This window comes from Protopterus annectens, chromosome 2.part2 (assembly GCF_019279795.1).
Source record: "Protopterus annectens isolate FY-2018-M chromosome 2.part2, PAN1.0, whole genome shotgun sequence".
NCBI classification, from domain to species: domain Eukaryota; kingdom Metazoa; phylum Chordata; order Ceratodontiformes; family Protopteridae; genus Protopterus; species Protopterus annectens.
This window is the reverse complement of record NC_056730.1, coordinates 548,442,624-548,462,653: the sequence shown is the minus strand read 5'-3', so window position 1 is coordinate 548,462,653 and position 20,030 is coordinate 548,442,624. Positions and strand designations below refer to the sequence as shown.

Genomic DNA, 20,030 nt, shown 5'->3' with positions numbered 1-20,030 from the left:
GTTTAGAAGAGAAGATTAAGGCTATTAACTGATAACATGCTTCATCCTGTAGACCTGGATTAAAATCACTCATTCTCTGTTTACCTATTTATGATTCTAAAAAAGCCACTTTAGCAGACAGTGGTCCTGGGTTGCCCCTAAAATTCTGTTTAGTGGTCTCAACCTGCTAGCATAAATGAAAGTTAGAAGAAAGTTCCCATTTCACTCTGTAATCCCAATTGCAGGGTAGGCATGCAGGCTACACAAAGAGGGCACCGTGATCAGGAACTCAGCTGAATATCCAAGCAGTGTGAAGTAGCAGTAGTGCTGTCCTAGTACTAGAAATATAGTGAAAATCCGAAAAATCTCTTCCCCTATTTCTGATGGACCATAATATAACAGTAACATTCATCACAGGTGTAGGGCACATTCAACAGTTCTACAGCAAGAAAAGAAATAAGGTTTGAAGAATTTTCACTCTGTATGTCATCTGTTATCTCTGAGTAATTAATACACATAGGTTCAGAGGTACTTACTAGGCCATTGATCCACAAGGTTCTTTAAAAGCTTAGCCATATATTTTTAATTCTTACATTTTAGGTATCAATAACCCATAGACAAGCAGAACATATACATGTTGCCCCCATCCATGAAGGACACGAGTGCTAAACCAGGTGTGAATCTGCAGTTAGTCAAAGTAGTTATGGGGATCTTGGAAATAAGATATAAAATAAAAAAAATCAAAATAAGGTAAATGATAGTACAAACAGAATACTACTTTGGCTTATAATATTCTTGGAACTGTTTCACATTACTTTTGAACCCCACCTCCATATACTGCTCAGTGCAAATCTTTGTACATTTTGCAAGGTTTTAGAACTGGCACAGAGAACCCCTTCCCCCTAAAACGGGGGGACGGCACAGTGGTGCAGCAGTTAGCATTGTCACCTCACAGCAGGAAGTTCTCCAGTTCGATTCTTGGCTGGATGCCTTCTGTGTGGAGTCTGCATGGGGTCCCTATTAATTATTCAAACGTTTTAAAGTTCGAATGTCGACACCATATGATCGAACTTTAAAAAGTTTGACGGTGAAAAGCAATGGCTCTGTATGGCGCAGAATGGAAAAATGTCCCTTTTCTGCAGTGCAGTGCGATCTTGGAGTTGGTACATTTAAGTAGGGGGTGTGGGGGTGCAGGGGGGCTTGCCCCCCTGCTCAGAGCATTGAGGTAAGTTTTTTTTTTTATTTTGTAATTATATTTTCGATGTTTCAAACTTCGCTCATATGTTGTCGAACATAAGAGGTTCAAAGTTTTGAAACTTCGAATATATAATATAGACCCATCTGTATGTCCTCCCTGTGTTTGTGTGGGTTTCCTCCTGGTGATGTGATTTCCTCCCATGTTACAAAGACACGTGTTTGGAGTGCCTCCCCCAGGCCTCCTCTGAAAATTGGCTTGCTCCAAGTTGGACTTTCCCAGTTAACAAATGTTAAATAAAATAAACAGTTAACTTTTAACAATACTTGCCCAACTGCATGGCAAAGAGGGATGAATCCCTGTTTTTGACTCAGATGACCAAGGGCTGATCAGCACCTCTGGCACGGGAGAAGCTGGGTGGGAAAGTTTAGGAGTGAGCAGCTGATGCCAGCACAACATTCCCGAGGAAAGGCAATATGTCCTGCTGCAATGTCAACACCTAGTGGACTGATAGGTGTGTGGCACGCAGCACGAGTTTCACCCTCATCCGAGTCAGAAAATTCAGCAAAATGGCAAACACAATTGTAGAAGAATTTAAAGCTGCATTCTTAATCACATTTTAGAAAAATCAAATTAGACCTGCAAAACAGAGAAGACATTCAGACACAGATCATTTGGTATATGCATTAGAGGCCTTCTGTAGGGGACACTTGGGAAGGATCCCAAGCAATGCATTTTAAACTTTCCTGGATGGTTGGCTGGTGGAAGGTCCAAAGACAAAGGCTTAGAAAGTCAACTCCTGAAATATTAAGGTGCCAAACAAGACCTGATTCCTGGAATCAAGGTCCAAGTAATAATGCTTGGTGAGGGTGTGATTCAAAGACCAAGGGGCACCAGAACAACTGTAGTCAGTAGAAAGATTTTAAGTAAACAATGGAAGCAGTCAAACATTTTTGTGCAACAGTCTCATTTTCCAGTGGGCAGTATGAAACCCAATTAAATGCAGTTGACAGTGTATTTGGCTATAGCGTGTTTTGGTATTACAAGCATCTCTCTCGATGCAGCAAAGAAGAAACAAATGGTGCAATTTCTCTAACTCACGTAAGCTCTTCAGCTGAAACCTGAAATACTAGTGCAACTCAAAGGCATGGAGATCTCTCTCTCCTGGATTCTGCCCACGCAAATAAAATGGGAAGATGAATGAATCTGTAGAAAGATTATTCTGAAATAACTAAGAATAAAATGAGAAGAAAATCCTTGTGAAAGAGCAAACAGGGTTCACTATAGATAAGGACTTAAAGCTCAGAAATCTAGCAAGCAGAGTGGACGGTCACTATGAAAATTGTCTGAAAAATGCCGTTACAGTTATTGTTCATTTTAAAAGCCAAGACAACTGTTTTCATTTTTATTTTTGATGTATAAAATAAAATACAAAATTATTTTTATTTAAATTTTTGCTGCTTTGAATGCTTCCTTGTAGTGCTTATATACAAGCATATGTGTATGTATATGTACATATATATATATATATATATATATATATATATATATATATATATATATATATATGGGTCTACTTCATTTGCCCTAACTTCCGATTGACCGACACCCATTTGCCCGAGACCAAATGACCGAAATTTCATTTGACCGACACTTCATCTGACCAACAAGTATTATTGGCAAGAAAATGGGATATGCCCCATTCCCCACTGTAGTGAGACCCTGGAGTTAGAATATATGGTTGGGGTGTGTGGGGGGCGAAGCCCCCCCACTTAATTTCATAATATATTGTTTCGTTTTGCTTAGTAAAACAAAAGTGGGGGGCTTCACCCCCCCCCCACACCCCACCTAACTATATATTCTAACACCAGGGTCGCACTACAGTGTATACATATACATATATATATATATATATATATATATATATATATATATATATAGGTGTGTGTGTATATTATACACACACACACACACACACACATATATATATATTTACATACACACACACACGCACACACACACACACACACACACACACACACACACACACACACACACACACACACACACACACACACACACACACACACACATACACATAGACGCACACAGTAGCAAAGTACAAGCACTACACATAGTGAACATCAAAAGACCAAAGTGCAAACAAACAGTGAACCATTACAATAACAAACTACAAAACACCAAAACAAACAAATAAAAAGCCTCTACACAAAATAAAATCAAAGGAAACTCATTTTCATTTTTTGCAGGGGCAAGTCCCCGAATTCACAAAACTTAAATATATAACTGCAATGGAAATGATTCCAAAACATAAATCTAACAACAACCCACCAAAAAAACAGAGAACCCAACTTTCACCACAGCACATAACCATTAAACCCCACAAATTACACATTCTCCATGTAAACTGCACTTCAGTATTTTTGCCGTTTGCACTAACAAGCAATGCCACAAAATTGGTGGATTTTTTGAACAATGAAAGAAATGTATGACATGCATACTTGTATACATTATATGTATGTATTCAGTCCAGTAGCTTGCACTACTGCTATTTCACCATGCATGCATATGTACCCTGGTTATCACTCACATCATTATCAACAGAGGCAACCTTAAAAGCAATGCATGAGTAGTTGTTGTTGTTGTGTCTTTCGGCTTTTCCCGGTTAGGGGTCGCCACAGCGGAACTCTGGTCCGCTAATGATTGGCAGTTGATTTTTATGTGCTGAGTTGCCAGCCCTAACGCACAACCTTCAACGAAGATACGCCCATTCATGCAGGTCTCCACACAGAAGATGCTCTAGCTGAGAGTCGAACCAGTCAGTGTCTTACTGTGAGGCGACAATGCTACCACAGCACCACCACCACGGATAAAAGCTATGCATGAGTAATCTGTCTAAATCAAAATGCATTTCTCTACTTAACTGCACTGTCAGTGGTGAACTAGCAGTTTCAGTGGCACAACAGGTAGCAGACTCGCCTCTGGTACAGAAGCCTGTGGATTCTATCACCATACCCAGTAGGTCTATTGCTGACACTGCAGTGAAGTATAAGGGGGTTGCTGCACTCTTGAGTGTGCTGTCCTTTAGATTAGATGTTAAACACAGGCCTTATCTGCTTTAGTTGGTTTTAGCTCATGCGGCTGAGAAGATCCCATGGCACCTATCGAAAAGGGTAGGGGAAGTTCTCCGATGCCCTTGCCAAATTTCCCCTTGTAGTACAAGTACCACCTTGGGTCTCCCCTGAAGAGGCTTCTAGCCTAGTGGGACTAAGCCAGTCAACAAAGGATAAATAAATAACCCTTATCTTAAGAAACACAGCGTGACAATCTGATCTTGCACTGTGCCAATTACTTCATCTGCTTCTTCGTGGCAAATAAAGAGAAAGAAAAAAACAATGCAATGTCCACTCTGGATGTATAACACATTAGAGGAAATGCATTATTTGAAAATAAAACCCACCTCCTCATTCACAATTTAGGAATATCAAATGAGAAATGAAAATATAACAGGTATCAAACAAAGAAAGCATTTAAAATACCGAATATTCAAAATCATTTTCAAGGGTGCAGTGATCCCCTTATTTCTCATACAATGCACTATAATGTGTACATTTCGCTGTCACTTAAGGATATTTCTATCTAAACATATCTGGCCCGTTACACACACACACACACACACACACACACACACACACACACACACACACACACACACACGCACACATGGTGTTAGCAGTCTGCCAACTTCACAGTCTGGCATACATAACTTTTAGCAGCCAGCCCACGTAACTTTTTCATGTGACTACTAAAAATTCAGCTACTTACCATACCTAAAACTTCAGAAGTAAAGCCAAAAACATACATACTCCGTATCTCTTATATGTACTTTAAACTAAAAGTTATTCGACTGCACAAATTATTTTTTTTCTTCAGTTAAGTAGTTGTACAACCATTAAGAAAAAACAATATGAATGTATCAAAGGTCCTTGGGCCCAATTCCAAAAGACTTGCTCTTGGTGTAACTGACCACTTACACTGAGAACAGGTCTTTTGGAATTTATACATAGGCCTTACACTGAAGTAAGCAACTTACACTGAAAGCAAGTCTTTCAGAATCAGGGCAGACTTACACTAAGAGCAAGTGTGTGTGTGTGTGAAGTTAAGAGGACAGCAGCCCCTTAAGAAACAAAAATAACAGAGAAGCATGCATGGTTTGCTGCTAGGTGTATATTTTTAAAGTATCAACATATTCAGGAACCACAGTATGTGTGTTGCAGAGGTAGGGTTACATATAACCACAGTCTTAAATAACTTATGTAATAGCAAGAACCACTGCCCCACAAAAATATTATAGTGATGAAACCTACTGTCCCCAAAATATGATAATTACAGCGGTCACAGTGTGGCTACAAATCCTATGGGACAAATCAGAATTAGTCACCTGCAAAAAAAAAAAAAAAAAAAAATGACTGGGTTATGAGGACTGCAAACATTAGTTGTGATTCAGAGATCTAAATTATGTAACTGAAAGTAAAGCCTATGAAATCTCAGACTGCTAAATCTAGTTCACAGAATGGCACAAACCACTGACCTAAAACACTAAACAAATCCTTTTTATTTTTTTGAAGGATTGTAAGCCCTCCCCAAAGGGGGGGGCTATGCCTCCAACTTTTATAAGCTGACTCTCAGAGGTTGCACAAACTCAAGAAAAGGGCACTTTTATTTTATTGCTAAACAAAGTATTTGTCTTTTCCCCTGAGGTGATGCAGTCTCAAGAGTTGAACCACAAAAGAAAGTGTGTGTGTGTGTGTGTGTGTGTGTGGGGGGGGTGCAGGTAACCACATCAAGGATTACAAAGGGGCATGTACCTCATATTGAATAATGTACAATATACTTCAAATCACTTCACTTTCTATACCTCACTGATGAGATGTGTCCACAGCAGCCTACAATTCAGTCCTCTGCTACTGCTGACTGGATTATTTATATATTTGTTAATCAGGCAGGTACACTGGCCCAAAGACCATTTTCAGGCATCTGAAAAGCAATATTCTACAAAAGAGTAATAAAATAAGGCAGCACTGGCACAATGCTGTAATAATACACCTGTATGCAACAGCAATTTAGTGTATGGAACTCTGTGATTACTCTGAAAAATCACGGAAATGATATACTTATTAAGCACCTTTCAGAAGTCCCAAGAGCAAGACCCGACCTTAACAACACTTAGGAATAGGTCTTGTGCTGGGGGCTAAGAGTAGGCAGTGCTAACTCGCAAAAGGTAGCAGCAGAAGAACTTTAAAATCTGTTGCATACCTTCCTCTGCCATACTTATAAACAAAAAAAAGAGTGTCAGAATGAAGTGTTTAATAGCGTTTAAAGCAATTTATTCTTCAGAGAGACGCTTTGTTTCTGTTTGATGTTTATTTGGCAGCATTTTTACCAGCTTTCAAATGGTTTTAAAAGCTGGTAAAATACATTACACTCCTATACTTCTTTGTTTTCAGCAACTGGTAGTTCATGGAGCAGGTAAAGCTCCATGCACTACAAAGAATTATGATGGGGTCTCATCAATCATAGCTCTTATTGTGTGCTCTTGACAGAGATGCCTAGATTCACATCTCAAACACATAATATACAGAATTACAGCTGGGTATCTGATCATAACTAACTTGCTATGTTTTGAGACATGGATACCAAAAAGTTCATCTCTAGAGCAAAGTTCAAGAGGTAAATCTAGACATTCACGTTGACAACACACAAGGGTGATGGATCAGTGAGACTCCATCATAATACTTTCAATGCATGGAGTTTTACCTAATACATGTAACACAAGATGCAGAAAAGAAAAAGGGTGATGTATTTTATTGGCTTTCTAATCTTTTGAAATTCAGTAAAACAGTGCCGACAAACAGCAGACAGAAACAAATGTCTTAGTGAAGAATGAAGGTTTTTAAATGCTGTTAAGAAACTTTGTTTTGCCACACTTTTTGTTTGTAAGGGTGGCAGAGGAAAGTATTTAAGAAATTTTAAAGCTCTTTTACCTTCTGCAATTGTTCTTCGTCAGTCAGCACTTTCCAGTTTTAGTCCCTAACACCACAGCATTAGACCCAATCTTAAAAGCACGAAAGATCACTAAGAAAAAAATAGAAACATTTTTTTTCAATCTTTTCCTGAATTTCTATACATTGCTAACCTGTATTCATCAAAAAGTAGTAGTCACTACTAATTTTCTTGCACTTCTAACCTTCAATGTCCTCCTGGGGGCACACATCTTGATCAGAGCTTGCATTCTTCTAAAGCTAAATTTTTCCCATAGTGCACTGTGATGATACAGTTGTTGAGATTATAATGCCCATGGCTGGACTGTACGGTTACCAACCGTCCCATTGTCAGTGGGACACATACAGATTGAGCTATGTCATCCCATTGCCCACACTGTGAATCAGTGAGACTTTAAAAGTCCCGGTTTTTGATATGTGCCAAATTGCAGTGGGATAGCCAAAAATACTTCAATTTTTTCCAAGACAATTCAGTTAAGTCAAAAACCCGGACCTGTAGGCAGAGCAGTCCCTGTTAGGTCTGGGTGTTGTAAATCATGCAGCAATTGGCTGCACATCATGAAGCGGGTGGGGATTCAACCAAGAAGAGCCCTGCAAAGGTCGTGGCTGTAGAGCGGGTTTTTATTAGCGCTTCTACAGCTGCTATTAGGACTGAGATTTTCTGTTTGCCAGCCTGCCAGCCAGTCATCGAGGAAGCCAGGAAGCCATCCAGATATCCAGCTATCCAGGAAGCTAGCCACTGCAGCAGGTAGAAAGCCTGTCAGCCAGACAACCATTGAGGAAGCCAGGAAGCCATCCAGCTATCCAGGAAGCCAGCCAACCACTCCAGCAGGCAGGAAGCTAGTCATCTAGTTGGTCATTCCAGCAGGCAGGAAGCCAGCTAGCCCAGCAAAGACTGTGATAGTGGTAAGTACAACAGTCAATAGTATTTTGTGGCTGTAGTTATTTTGAATGAGAATATTATGTTTTATTTAAATTTAAGTGTTTAATGTTTACAGGTAAATGCGGTGGTGGTGCTGCGGTATCGCTGTCGCCTCACAGTAAGACGCTGTCCGGTTCGATTCTCAGTTAGAGCGTCTTCTGCATGGAGACATGCGTGAATGGGCGTGCCTTCGTTGAAGGTTGTGTGTCAGGGCTGGTAAGTGGGCACATAAAAATCAACTACCAATCATTAGCAGACCGGAGTTCCGCTGTGGTGACCCCTAACCGGGAAAAGCCGAAAAACACAAACAAAATGTTTACAGGTAAATGAGGTGCACTACGCAGTACTTAAATCTGTGCAGTGGTTATTTTGAGACTTCCAAGTAGTAGTTTTTAAAGGTTTAAAGTGTGTGTGTGTGTGTGTGTGTGTGTGTGTGTGTGTGTAATTACAATTGGTGTGTTTGTTTTGGTATAATTTGGAAGCATTCGTTTTTAAAGGCTGAAATGTGTGTATAGAAGTTTTGTTTATTTCTGGTAGGGGGCAGTCTTCACATATAAATGTAGTGTGATATATTTCTACTGTTGTGGTTTTTTCAGGGTACTTTCCGTTTACAGACAGAAAATGTTTTAGGATAGTTTGCACTTTTGTGTGTGGAAATGTGTGCAATTTAGTGCTGTTTTCAAGAAGTTAAGATATACTGCTTTGGGTATTTTCCCTAGTGTTAGTTCTTGCAAGTCAATGTGCATATGTGTATAACTATTTTTTGAGGGGGAATATTCATAGGTAATGTGGTGCATTTATTATTCTAGTAGGTACATGTTGCCAACTTGCTGTAGCGGTTTCAAAATAGTTTCCATTTATAGTTGGAAATGTGTGCATTTTATTTTTTATGCTGTCTTTAATAAGGTTAAAATGTCCTGCTTTGCTTATAATGGTAATATAAGTGCACTGGTTTTACTTGGGCCTGTTTATTGCATCGTTGTGCTGGGTAAATTACTGTTAAAGGTTTATTTTTATGTCTCTTAACTGCTATGTTTGGAGGTAAAAGGGGTCCACGGGATCTGCTGTGAATTGTAGTTTATTTTAGCTGCTCTTGCACGATGTATTTTTAAAAGGTAAAATGTTTGCTTACTTTTTTTTTTGGTGGATACATGTTCAGAAGTTAATGCAGTGCATTTGGAATTGTGCTAAAACATGTCATCATTTTAGGATAGTTTGCTTTTATAAGTAGCAAAGCTTGTATTTTGTTTTTAGTGATGTCTTCAATACATTTACAAAGTACTGCTTTTATCATCATGCGATTATGGGCAGTGCTGCCTTTGGGCCTGTTCTTTAATACATCATTGTGCTGTGTAAATTAGTTCTATAAGTTTATTTCTTTTTCCTTAATTGCTGTGTTCAAAGGTAAATTGGGTCTATGGTGTCCGCTGTGTATTCTAATTCATTTTAGAGTGGCTTTTTAGTACAGTGAAAATGTGTTTAACTTTATTTTCTGGAGGGGTGGGGGCCGGGGGAATGTTCAGCAGTAGTAAAGACGGTCTTTGGCGGCTTTTTTGAAAATTTCTCTCTGAGGAAGCTGCAGCTTAGACTACAGCGAAAACGCTATTTTTTCTGTCAAATAAAACTTGCGTTAAGATTTTACTGGCTTTGGCATTCAACTCGCTTTATTTGGTGGTGTGCTTTATATTACAACTAGCAAGAGCGAGTGTTATACACAAGTACTTCTTGTTTTTTTCTCAGGCTTGACGGGCATTTTGGGCTTGCCATCTTTTTTGTTTATTTTGCTTGTTTTTATCGTTAATCTATATCAAAGAACAACTTGAGAAACTGCTTCATGTCTCATATGCCAATGTTTTTATGATCTTTATCAGGTGCCAGTCTTTTTCAAACCAATTATTTCACGTGCAAGTGTTTTTAGACGGTTCTTTCATGTGCCAGTGCTTCTAGCTAGTTCATTCATGCACCAATATGTTACTGCACCCTACTAACACAGTTTTGCTAAATATATATGCATATCAGGTAAGTACTGATTCAAGAATGAAGAGAGCAGCAGCTGCATCACAGTCAACCACCAAGAAGAGAATGTGCAAGTGGCAGGATGTTGGAAAATGGAATTCGACTGGCTCAAGAAATGCAGTGATGTAAAAGCATTCTGCAGGTACTGCAAGAAGAAATTTCTTGTGACCCACGGTAGAAGAAACAATGTTGCATGACATGAGGCAATTAAGCAACATAACACTGCTATTCTTCAAGCAAAATCCAGTCACTTGATGACAAAGTAGGCAAGGAACACAAACACTGAGGGACCAGAACTTAGGATCATTGCAGCAGAAGCCTCTGAGATGTTCCTAGGATAATACTTCCTATAACAGTTTGGACTGTGCAGTAAAGTTGGCTAGCCAGTTGTACAGCGACTTGGACACTGCAAACAAACTATCTTGTGGAAGAACCAAGGCTGAAGCCATTGTCGAAAATGTTTTGGGACCGCACTCGTTGGAATGCCTCCTGCATGACCTTCAAAAACCAGGCACTTCATTTGGAATTTCATCGGATGCTTCCAACATGGGGAACATAAAATTATTTCCACTTGTTGTGAGGTATTTTTCTAAAGAAGAAGGGGTGATGAATGGCCTTTTGCACTTCTATGAAGACCCTGATGAATCTGCCCAGACTATATCACAATAGATTTCGAACATTATGGAAAAGCACTCCTTGCTCTGGAACAGCATTTCAGCATATGGGGCTGATAATGCCAGTGTCAACTATGGGAAGAAATCTGGTGTCTAGCAAATTAGAAGAAAAGTGCCCATCACTCCAGAAGGCTAACTGTGGTGCCCACATCATTCATAATGCAGCCAAAAAAGCTGCAGCACAACTACCTTATGATATGGAAGTATTTGTGATGAAACTTTTCAGCCAATTCTCAGGTTCTGCCACAAGGACCAGAGACTCGAAAGACTTCTTTGAGTTTTGTGGCATGGAATTTGAGAGTCTAAGACATCTGCCAACAAGGTGGCTGTCACTACTGCCAGACACTGGAAGAATAGTGAAAAATCCTCCAGTGCTCCAGTCCTACTTCCTCTCGCAGGGAGAAGAGACCACCTCCCGGCAGATATGGAAGTACTTTTCAGCTAATGAGCATGGCGAGAATGCATTATTTACACTGCCCCAGTACTATCTGCACTTTCCCAGTGCTGTTCTTGTGGATTTCAATGAACATATAAGTACGTTAGAAAGAACAGCACTTATTGCCATGGTTAGGAAGACCTTCTAGATTGCCCACCTTATCATGAAGGGTTTCACATCTAGATCAAGAGAGGTCATTGTGCCCCTGTACTCTTCTCTTATCAGGCCAATGATTGAGTACAATGCCCCATTTGGGAATGGAAACATTTTCTGTAATGGTCTCTATCAAGGAAAAACTGCAGGCAAGCGCTGAAGGTGCTTTCTTGGGAAAATTAGGGCACTTATGAGCACATTAGACAGCACTTCTGTTCACAAACTGAAAAGAGACTTCATCATGTTCTTGGAGACAGCAGTAAAGTTCTTAGTACAGTGGTTTGATTTTACTGAAAACAACTACTTGTTTACACTGTCTAAATTATCTTTAACTGAGCACTTTGCTTGTGACATACACAATGTGACCAATGCCCTCAGTCTGCGGGATGTAAATGAAGACCATCTTTTCCGGGACTATTTAGCAATTAAGCCCTTTCCAACAGTTATGCACCACAAGCTTGTCTCCAGGAGAAAAGTAGCTGAAGCTTTTCAGAGAAGGGCCTGAGCTGACTACACAATATCGGGTAATTGCGAGGGTATTATCTATAGCAACATGAAAGAGTATTTTCTTTGGTGAAAATTAAACGGACAGATGTGCGAAACTGATGTGGTGTGGACTTCTTAAAAGTCGAACTAATGATGACTATAAATTACCGGATGAAATGTAGTGACTTTTATTCAAATATTGTATCAAACCGGGCCCTTCTTCAGGCAATAAAATCAAATGCAAAGTACCCAAGTGATTTAGTCTACTTATCTTGTAGTGTGCAATATGTAGTTTTGTGTTATTTTTTGCTTTAGCTTTAAAAAATAGTCTTAATTATATGTTTAGCTTGTGTGCAGTATGTAGATTTTTTTAGTTTTCTTTCAGAATTGTCATGGTTAGTTTGTGAAGAATTTTTTTACTTTTTTTAAACAAACATAAATGCCTGTTTAATATGAGTAGTGTGTTTTTTTTCCTTTAAAGTTTACTTACTGTTACAACTGTCCTAAGCACGCAATCAGTCGTGAGGGATTTGGGCACCCAGGTTGATAGCAACCTGACTTTTGACCACCATGTTGCGTCTGTTGTACGGAAAGCCTTCTACATGGCCCACTTCATAAGTAAGGGTATCTCATCCAGGAACAAGGAAGTCACAACATCTCTCCCTTATAAGGCCCATTATTGACTACAACGCCCCTTTCGGCATGTACCTCGCAAAGCACATACAGCAGCTGAACAGACCACAGAGGTTCCTCATCAGGAGAATCCAGGGCCTCAAACAGCTACCGTACATATATATGCTAAAAGCCCTATCCCTCTACTTGGTTTCATACAGACTCCTCAGAGGTGACCTCTGTCTGGCATACAAGGTGATCACAGACCCCACCTTGATGGGACTGCTGCATATCCGCAAGTCAAGCTCCACTCGAGTAACCCACATGCACGGTCTCAACCTGATCTGCAACATCAACAAGACTTGTTGACGGGACAACTTTGTGTCCCAGAGACTCCCCCATCTATGGAACAGACTCCCTCTCCACATCAAACAGAGTACCTCTTTACCCCTTTTTAAGTGCAACCCGGATAACTGGATGGGAAACAGAAAATATACCCCTGGGATTTCACCTGTGTCCCTGCTGGACAGTGGCATCGGGTGCTGATTTGTCTAAACATAGGCTAAATTGTTGGATAGACTTAAAAGGGTTCAGGGCCAATAGCCTAGTAACCTCATATGATCTCAGGAGTATCGTGTTTTTGCAGTAATGCTTCACTTCATTTAAATGGTTTGTGACTTTTCAGTATGCTGTAATAACTTCACATTGTTGTACCCATAACTGCAATACTGCTTCTCCTTCAACACCTCTGGTGATGGGGTCTATATTACATAGTCGAAGTTCCGTAACTCCAAACACCTAATGGTCGAACCATTATGTTCGAAGTTACAGAACTTTGAGTATGCAAAAAAAAAATAACTACAAAACGGACAAAACATTAACTTGTTGTAAGCAGGGGGGCAAGCCCAACTGCACCCCCCCCGCTACTTAAATATATCAACTCCGAGATCTCACCACATTGAAGTGAATGGAAACCTCCGGTTAAGGACATTTCCAGTCAAACACTCAAACTTTTACAAATCTGAACGTATGGTCTCAACCATATGTGGTTCAAACTTGTAAAAGTTTGACTATGTGATAGGAACCCTGGTGATGGCATAGTGGGGTGTGGCCACACCACCATGTCCCACTTTGGTCTTGTTAAAAGGTGGCAACCCTACTGGACTGTCACATCTGAGTTCCATTCACTTAGAATGGAGGAACAGAGAAGCAGTGCTAATTTTGAGAGGCCTCTGCATTACTATCACTTACTTTTCTGCATTGCCTCTTACAAATGTTTTTCTTACTGATGTGTTACACGGTCTATAAAAAAACCCAGAAATATCAACTTGTTTCTGAGGTAACAGACTTTTTAGGAGGTACTGCTTTGGTGTGCTTCAGTTCCTTCTCCAGTTACTCTTCCCATTATCTTTCCCTCAGTAAGCCACAGTATTACATTTCCTGCCGATCAAGGTTTCATAGGTAGGTACTAGGCTATTGGCCCTAGGGCCTATACAAGCCTAGCCAAAAAGGTACCCTGGCTTTCGCCACCCAAGAAAATTATTATCCTGTGCCCCTGTCAAGAAGAACCACAGAAGTGATCCCCGGGGTGAATTTCCTATTACCTATCCAATCATCAAGATTTTTCTTGAAGAGTGCTACTGAGGAGCTCTGTTTGACACAGATAGGTAGTCTGTTCCAGAGTTTAGTTAATTAGTCACATATGCATTAAAACAGACATCAGGCAGAACTGTCTGCATGGTGTGCCAGTAAAAGTGCACCCTCATCCCTATTTTTATTCATGTCATTTGAATAGCAATTTCACAGTAAATAATATTACAAAATGCTTGTATCAATCCTTAATGCATGCCGGAGTCTACATATTCCAGAAACTGTGCTCTGCTCTGTTTATTAGAATTCATATTGGCTACTCACAGCTGTTGATGTGTCTGCAAGCAAATATTCTTATCATCCACCAAGTAATAGTCTTGTTTCAGACAGATTATATAACAATGAAATTGTCAGTCATGTTACCTCTCAGACAGGCCACTGAAGTTACCTTCTACTTTTCTTTACTATTGCTTTAGTACGCACTGTCAGTGAAATTTCAATTGCACATTTTCTGATGTTACTCAACGTTTATTTCTGCAAGTCCAATATAATGCATACTATTACTGCCCCTAACAACGTGCACCCTCTGCTTAACTTGTTAAGGTTGGGTCTTCAACTAGGCAGTCAAATCTGTCAGTACTGACCAGCAAACGACAGCAATGATTTCTTTCTCTCCGCTGTCTGTGCTGGTAACGGGTCTCTGACTTCCTTTTATAAACTCAGAAAGTTGCTAGAATAACAGCATTTGTGTTTGCCTACATTTTCTGAAGGGTATGAAGTCTGAAACTCAAATATATATCATTTAGTGACTGTGGTCCTCAGTGATGTGTCACAAAACTACTAGTCTATGAGGAACAGACCAGACATATGAGGCAAAAATCAGGACAGTCTGTGAAAATCTGGACAGTTGAGAGGCATGGAAGCTGAGTATAAACATAAGAGAATGAGCTGTCTTTCTGACAGCACTTTTTAAGTGCTTTACAGCTTTGAAAGCCGTCAAAACACTTAAGAGCTTTTTTCCTATAACCAGTAGTACATGGAGTAGATAAAGCTCCATGTAAAACAAAGAATTATGATCAGGTTTCTGGTCATAACCCTTAATTATGAAATCTCAACATGGATACCAAGATTCTACTCTCAAGCTTTGCTTTACTCTTGAAGTGAATTTCTTGGCATCCATATCTTGAACACATAATATGCCTGTCATGTTTTGTGGCCCACTCATAATCCTCTATGTTAAGCACCCCTATCCAAGGGCTGTTAATATAGTCTTTCAAACTAGGGTTGCGTACACTAAATTTATATTTTTCCTATTTCGGGAGCACAGTTGCAACACTCCATGAACTACAAGATGGTTATGATCACAGACCTGATCATAATCCCCTAAATGTCACTAATGATACTATATAAACAAATAGCAAGTTAGTTACTGAAGGATAAGGATAATGGTAGAATGTATAATTAACGGCTGGCCTACAGTTATTTATCCATACAGAGTATACAAGGTTAGAAAAAACAGTAAAAATAGGGGTGAACATGTCTGAAAGGAGACATAATGAGGTAAGAAAAGTTAGAAGATGGAAAGTAGTAACAGACAGATCACAATGAAAAAGTAGGAAGGGGCCCAGTGCTGGAAACTGTGGGATAAGGATGGATGTTAGTAACTTAGGGAAAAGTGCAAGTAGATGAGAGGGTAGTGCATTAAATGCAAGTAAGAAGCCAGTGTGCTAACGTAATCTGAACAAAATGTATGAAGTGGATCTGTGATTCTACCACTCTGTTAATAAAATAAATGAAAATCTAGACTGAACCTAATCTGTTTTTCTTTTTTTTTTAAAAAGTCAGAAAAAAGTAGGGTATCTGTAGTATACCCAAAAATGCATTTCTTAAAACAGAACATTCCAAGATTGTTGCTTCAAAATAACACAAATGTATCTAATCATTGCAGAAGATTTGTACTAACACTCCATTTTAAATTAAGTTTTATTCAACTATTTTTGTAATTTTGATATTATATTTTTTTAAAAATCAACATTAAAGGCTCACTGGTCCTCCTACAACGAAAGCAGCTCACATGATTTTCCGTTCTTATTTTGGCACCTGAAGTTTCCATTGGTTAAATATATTACACAGCAATAACAAATAAACAGTTTTAGATTATTTAACATTGTTTGCCTCTCGAGTGCCATATTTTACCTGCATTATGATTCTTTCACTTTGAACAGGTAGAAAAAGGTCCATATTCATCAAGTTCTAAATGCCCGCACATATTCTCATATTAGGCCAGTGACAGTCAGCTGCTGATTTTTAGTATTCTTCCGCCATCATAAGAACCACCAACGCAGACCAACCTGTAAAAGGGAAAGAACTCTGTCCTTCACCAGTGCTGTCATTGTACTGCTCATAAATGTAGCCTGTTGTCATGTACTGTCTATAAACATTTGTTATCACATTAGTCCTCAACTCCTGGTACAGTGAGGCTGCCATTTGCTTGTATGGTCCCTCAATCTTTGAATAATGGTACAATGCTCGAACAGCCAAGTAGTTGATGTTTATCCAAATGGCCCCACGCCAGTACGGCCCATCATGCTCTGTGTTATGTTTCATGTATAGTGGGCTAGATTTGGAAAGTGATCGCAGGCCATAAGGTGTCCAAAGCTTTTTCTCCATACGCATGTCTCTGAAAGTCTTTTCTAGTTTGGGTGAGTCTGGTGGAAGAAGCTGAAGTAGGAAAGGAAAAAGACTGACATAACCAAAAGCCCCGACATACTGAAGCTTTGGTTGCCTGCGTACAACACGAACCAGCCTTGGAGATGGGTGGAAAGCTTTTTGTTGACCAGGCTGAATAAAGATTTTCTCCCTCTCCAAAACAACAGCTGGTGTGTGATTCCCATAATCTGCAAAGATCTTCAAGTCTTCAGACCAGTGGAGCTCCTCTAGCAATGAAATGTTACTAAGTACGGCATGCAAAGTTTCATACTCTTCATGAGGCTCTCCTAGTAACATGGCTACATCACTCATGATTCTAGAAGCTAGGGCCATCCAACAGCGAAGATCCACATGGCGCTCATCATCAGAAGGATGAGATGCCCTTGGGTAGTCATCCAACCCTGATGTTAAAGTTTTAGGGTTCAGGAAAAGGTTTGTGTCTATATCCCGTCCTCTCCAGCGATATGTAAATGGCAAGGTACCCGTCTGTGTGGTGTTATACCAACTGAACCAAGTTTTTAGCCTTGGGAAGATCTTTCTGAGATATGATTTGTCTGCTTCTGTGACACCCTGATTATGATTCCCTATTATCTTCTGTAAAGCCAGGAACAGCGTAGGAGGGTTGGCATTCTCATTTCTTTGCACTATAAACTCAGGTGGGACTCTGCTGCGAGCTTCTGCATCCAGTATTACTTCTCTTGGGATCCAGCCTTCAACATTCATTAAATCTAGCCAGTGGGCTATTACATCTTTGGAGATTTCGCGATCCCATTTGCTTATCAGCAGCTGATGGAAACCTTCATCCCAGAGGAAACCCCGTGGAAAGAATGATCGGGATGGAACAGCTGTATAGAGTGGGGTTTCCCAATAAGCTACAGGATGTGGATTGTATTTTGATTGGACAACTGATGTGCCAAAGAAGAAGCCCATACCACCCAGCATGTTACTAAGAGCTGCCTTAGCAAATACTATTTGCTGTTGTGTGTAGCCCTTCTCCTGAAGTGGGAATGTTTTTTCAAACCTTTCATTAAACAGTGCCTTCTGTTTTTCCATTTCCTCAGTGAATACCTCTCCCATCAGTAGGCTGGGACGAGTAATGAAGCTACCAGATTCAAATCGTATCTCAATCTGAAAAGGTACCTGCAAGGTGACTTGGTGGACAAGGAAATGGCTCTGCTCTTTGCCACCTTCTTCCATCTGATTCTGGGGTGGGGGTCTGTAAGTGTGAACAGCAAAATAATGCTGGGACTCGCCAGATGGTGGACTGTATACAAAGTGTCCACTCAGACTGCTTTTGACAATGTCTGTCAACTTGTGCAAGCCAGGACTTTGAGCCTTCAGATAGTTATAACTGTTGGAAAAAACAAAACAAAAGAATGAATTATTACACTGTAGGCAAGATAACAGAAAAGTCAACATGCACACAATCCATCTTCATATGGTCTTTGATGGTAATTTTACATTTATATATGTAGTGCTTTGAGTACACAACTTCACAAAACCACAAATTTATTTAGGCAAGGATTTATGTTTGCTGATTTGGATATTCTAACTTGGCATAACCAATACTTTTATAATATTGAAAAAAATCCAAACTTTTCCAGATTTCATATATATATATATATATATATATATATATATATATATATATATATATATACACACACACAAACACACACAGATGTAGTTCAGTGGTTCACTGTCTGATAAGATACTGCCCTAGTGTATAATAAGGCATGAGATGCCCGTGTTGAGTATCTTTAGCACCAGAAGCATGCTCTGATCAGACAATAAACAAAATCTGGAGTGTCTTGTTCCATTAATAATATGGGTTTGTATTTCTTTGGCGTTTTTGATTTGTTTTAATAATTTTACCTGTGTATACATGCAAACACACACATTGAACAATTTATTCATTAAATGAAATTTTCACTGAATTACAAACCACTGGAAAAAAATTGCAGAAAATTAATTTTACTGAAAGCACTTTTCTTTGAATCACAATTAATAGAAAACCAAAGAAGGCTATAGACAATTACTGCTGTTGTGGTTTAGGATCTTAGGCTCACAGGAATTAAAAGATAAATTAGTTTAGAAGAACATTTGCATTTTACAACTTCTCCCAGAGATTTGTGCTTGTGTATTACTAGTGGTTCACTCTGTGTGAGGGTTTTCTTTTTTTCTCTGTGATAAATATACTAACTCCATTATTGCATTAAGTGAGGGAGTGGGGGTGGGGCAAGATCCCCCATACGGGTGGATGAGTGTCAGAGCCAGCCTTATGTACAGCCTACTAGGCAGTTGTCTAGGACACCATTCTTCCACGGTCACTTTTCCACATTTATTTATTTTTAGAACAATGAAACATGGCAGTTCTTTGTTCTAAAAATACATTAAATAAATAAATAAATGCCCCAAGGCACCCCTGTATAAATAAAACATCCTAGTGGCACAACAAAGGTACCACAGGGGAAGCCGTTTCTGATCCATGGGTAGGATAAAGTTGAAAAGTAAGATGAATGGTACTTTAAATGGGTGTGGTGTGAACAGAGAAGCTGAGTTTTCCCATTAGTGATTGTGTGACATAAGAATGTTTCTTTTAAGATAGTGGCAGTAATCAAGCAGATAAGTATCAGGACAAAGTAAAGACAGTGGGATGGGGGAACAAAGGCCATAATAAATTACAAAATTTAAATATTACTTAAATTTCCTTAAAAAATTAACAGAACAGGTTTTGTGCAGCAATATGCATTTTCTGAACAATAAGAAATATAGATCTCTAATGTCTGACATTACTTATTATAATTTTCAGTAAATTACCAGAAAATCAAAAATGTTATGAGGGAGACGACAAAACTATGAGGCAAAGTCAAAGAGAGTTCACAGGTATGGTGAGTAACCTTTAAATAGAAAACAACCTTATTTTTTATGTTTGCTTTTTGACAGGACAACGGCATACGCCTTCATGTTACTTAGACAACATACTGCTGATGATTACTCTGAACATGGACTGCAGTGTAGTTAACACCCTAAAAAGACAACACGAGAACCTTGTACTTTCCCATCGACAGAAAGTCATTTACCAGTACAGCGATAAAAATCAGATGATTCATTAGGAAGAGGAGAGAAAGGATAGGAATGAGCAGATATTATTAGCTAAAGAAATGTAAAGTAG

The 20,030-nt window shown here is 39.3% G+C and overlaps 1 protein-coding gene across 3 annotated transcripts in view; it reads right to left on the bottom strand.

Moving 5' to 3' along the window:
• The window catches only part of MOGS (mannosyl-oligosaccharide glucosidase), a 764,380-nt gene that overhangs the window by 31,579 nt on the left and 712,771 nt on the right, over positions 1-20,030 (bottom strand). For 2 of the 3 annotated variants that reach the window (XM_044064011.1, XM_044064012.1), the window contains exon 5: positions 16,171-18,206. In XM_044064011.1, coding sequence (XP_043919946.1) covers positions 16,454-18,206 — 1,753 coding nt within the window. In that variant the 3' untranslated portion in view covers positions 16,171-16,453. Of the gene's footprint in view, positions 1-16,170; positions 18,207-20,030 lie in introns of those variants that run through there. The other variant, XR_006363848.1, reaches the window with a different exon arrangement.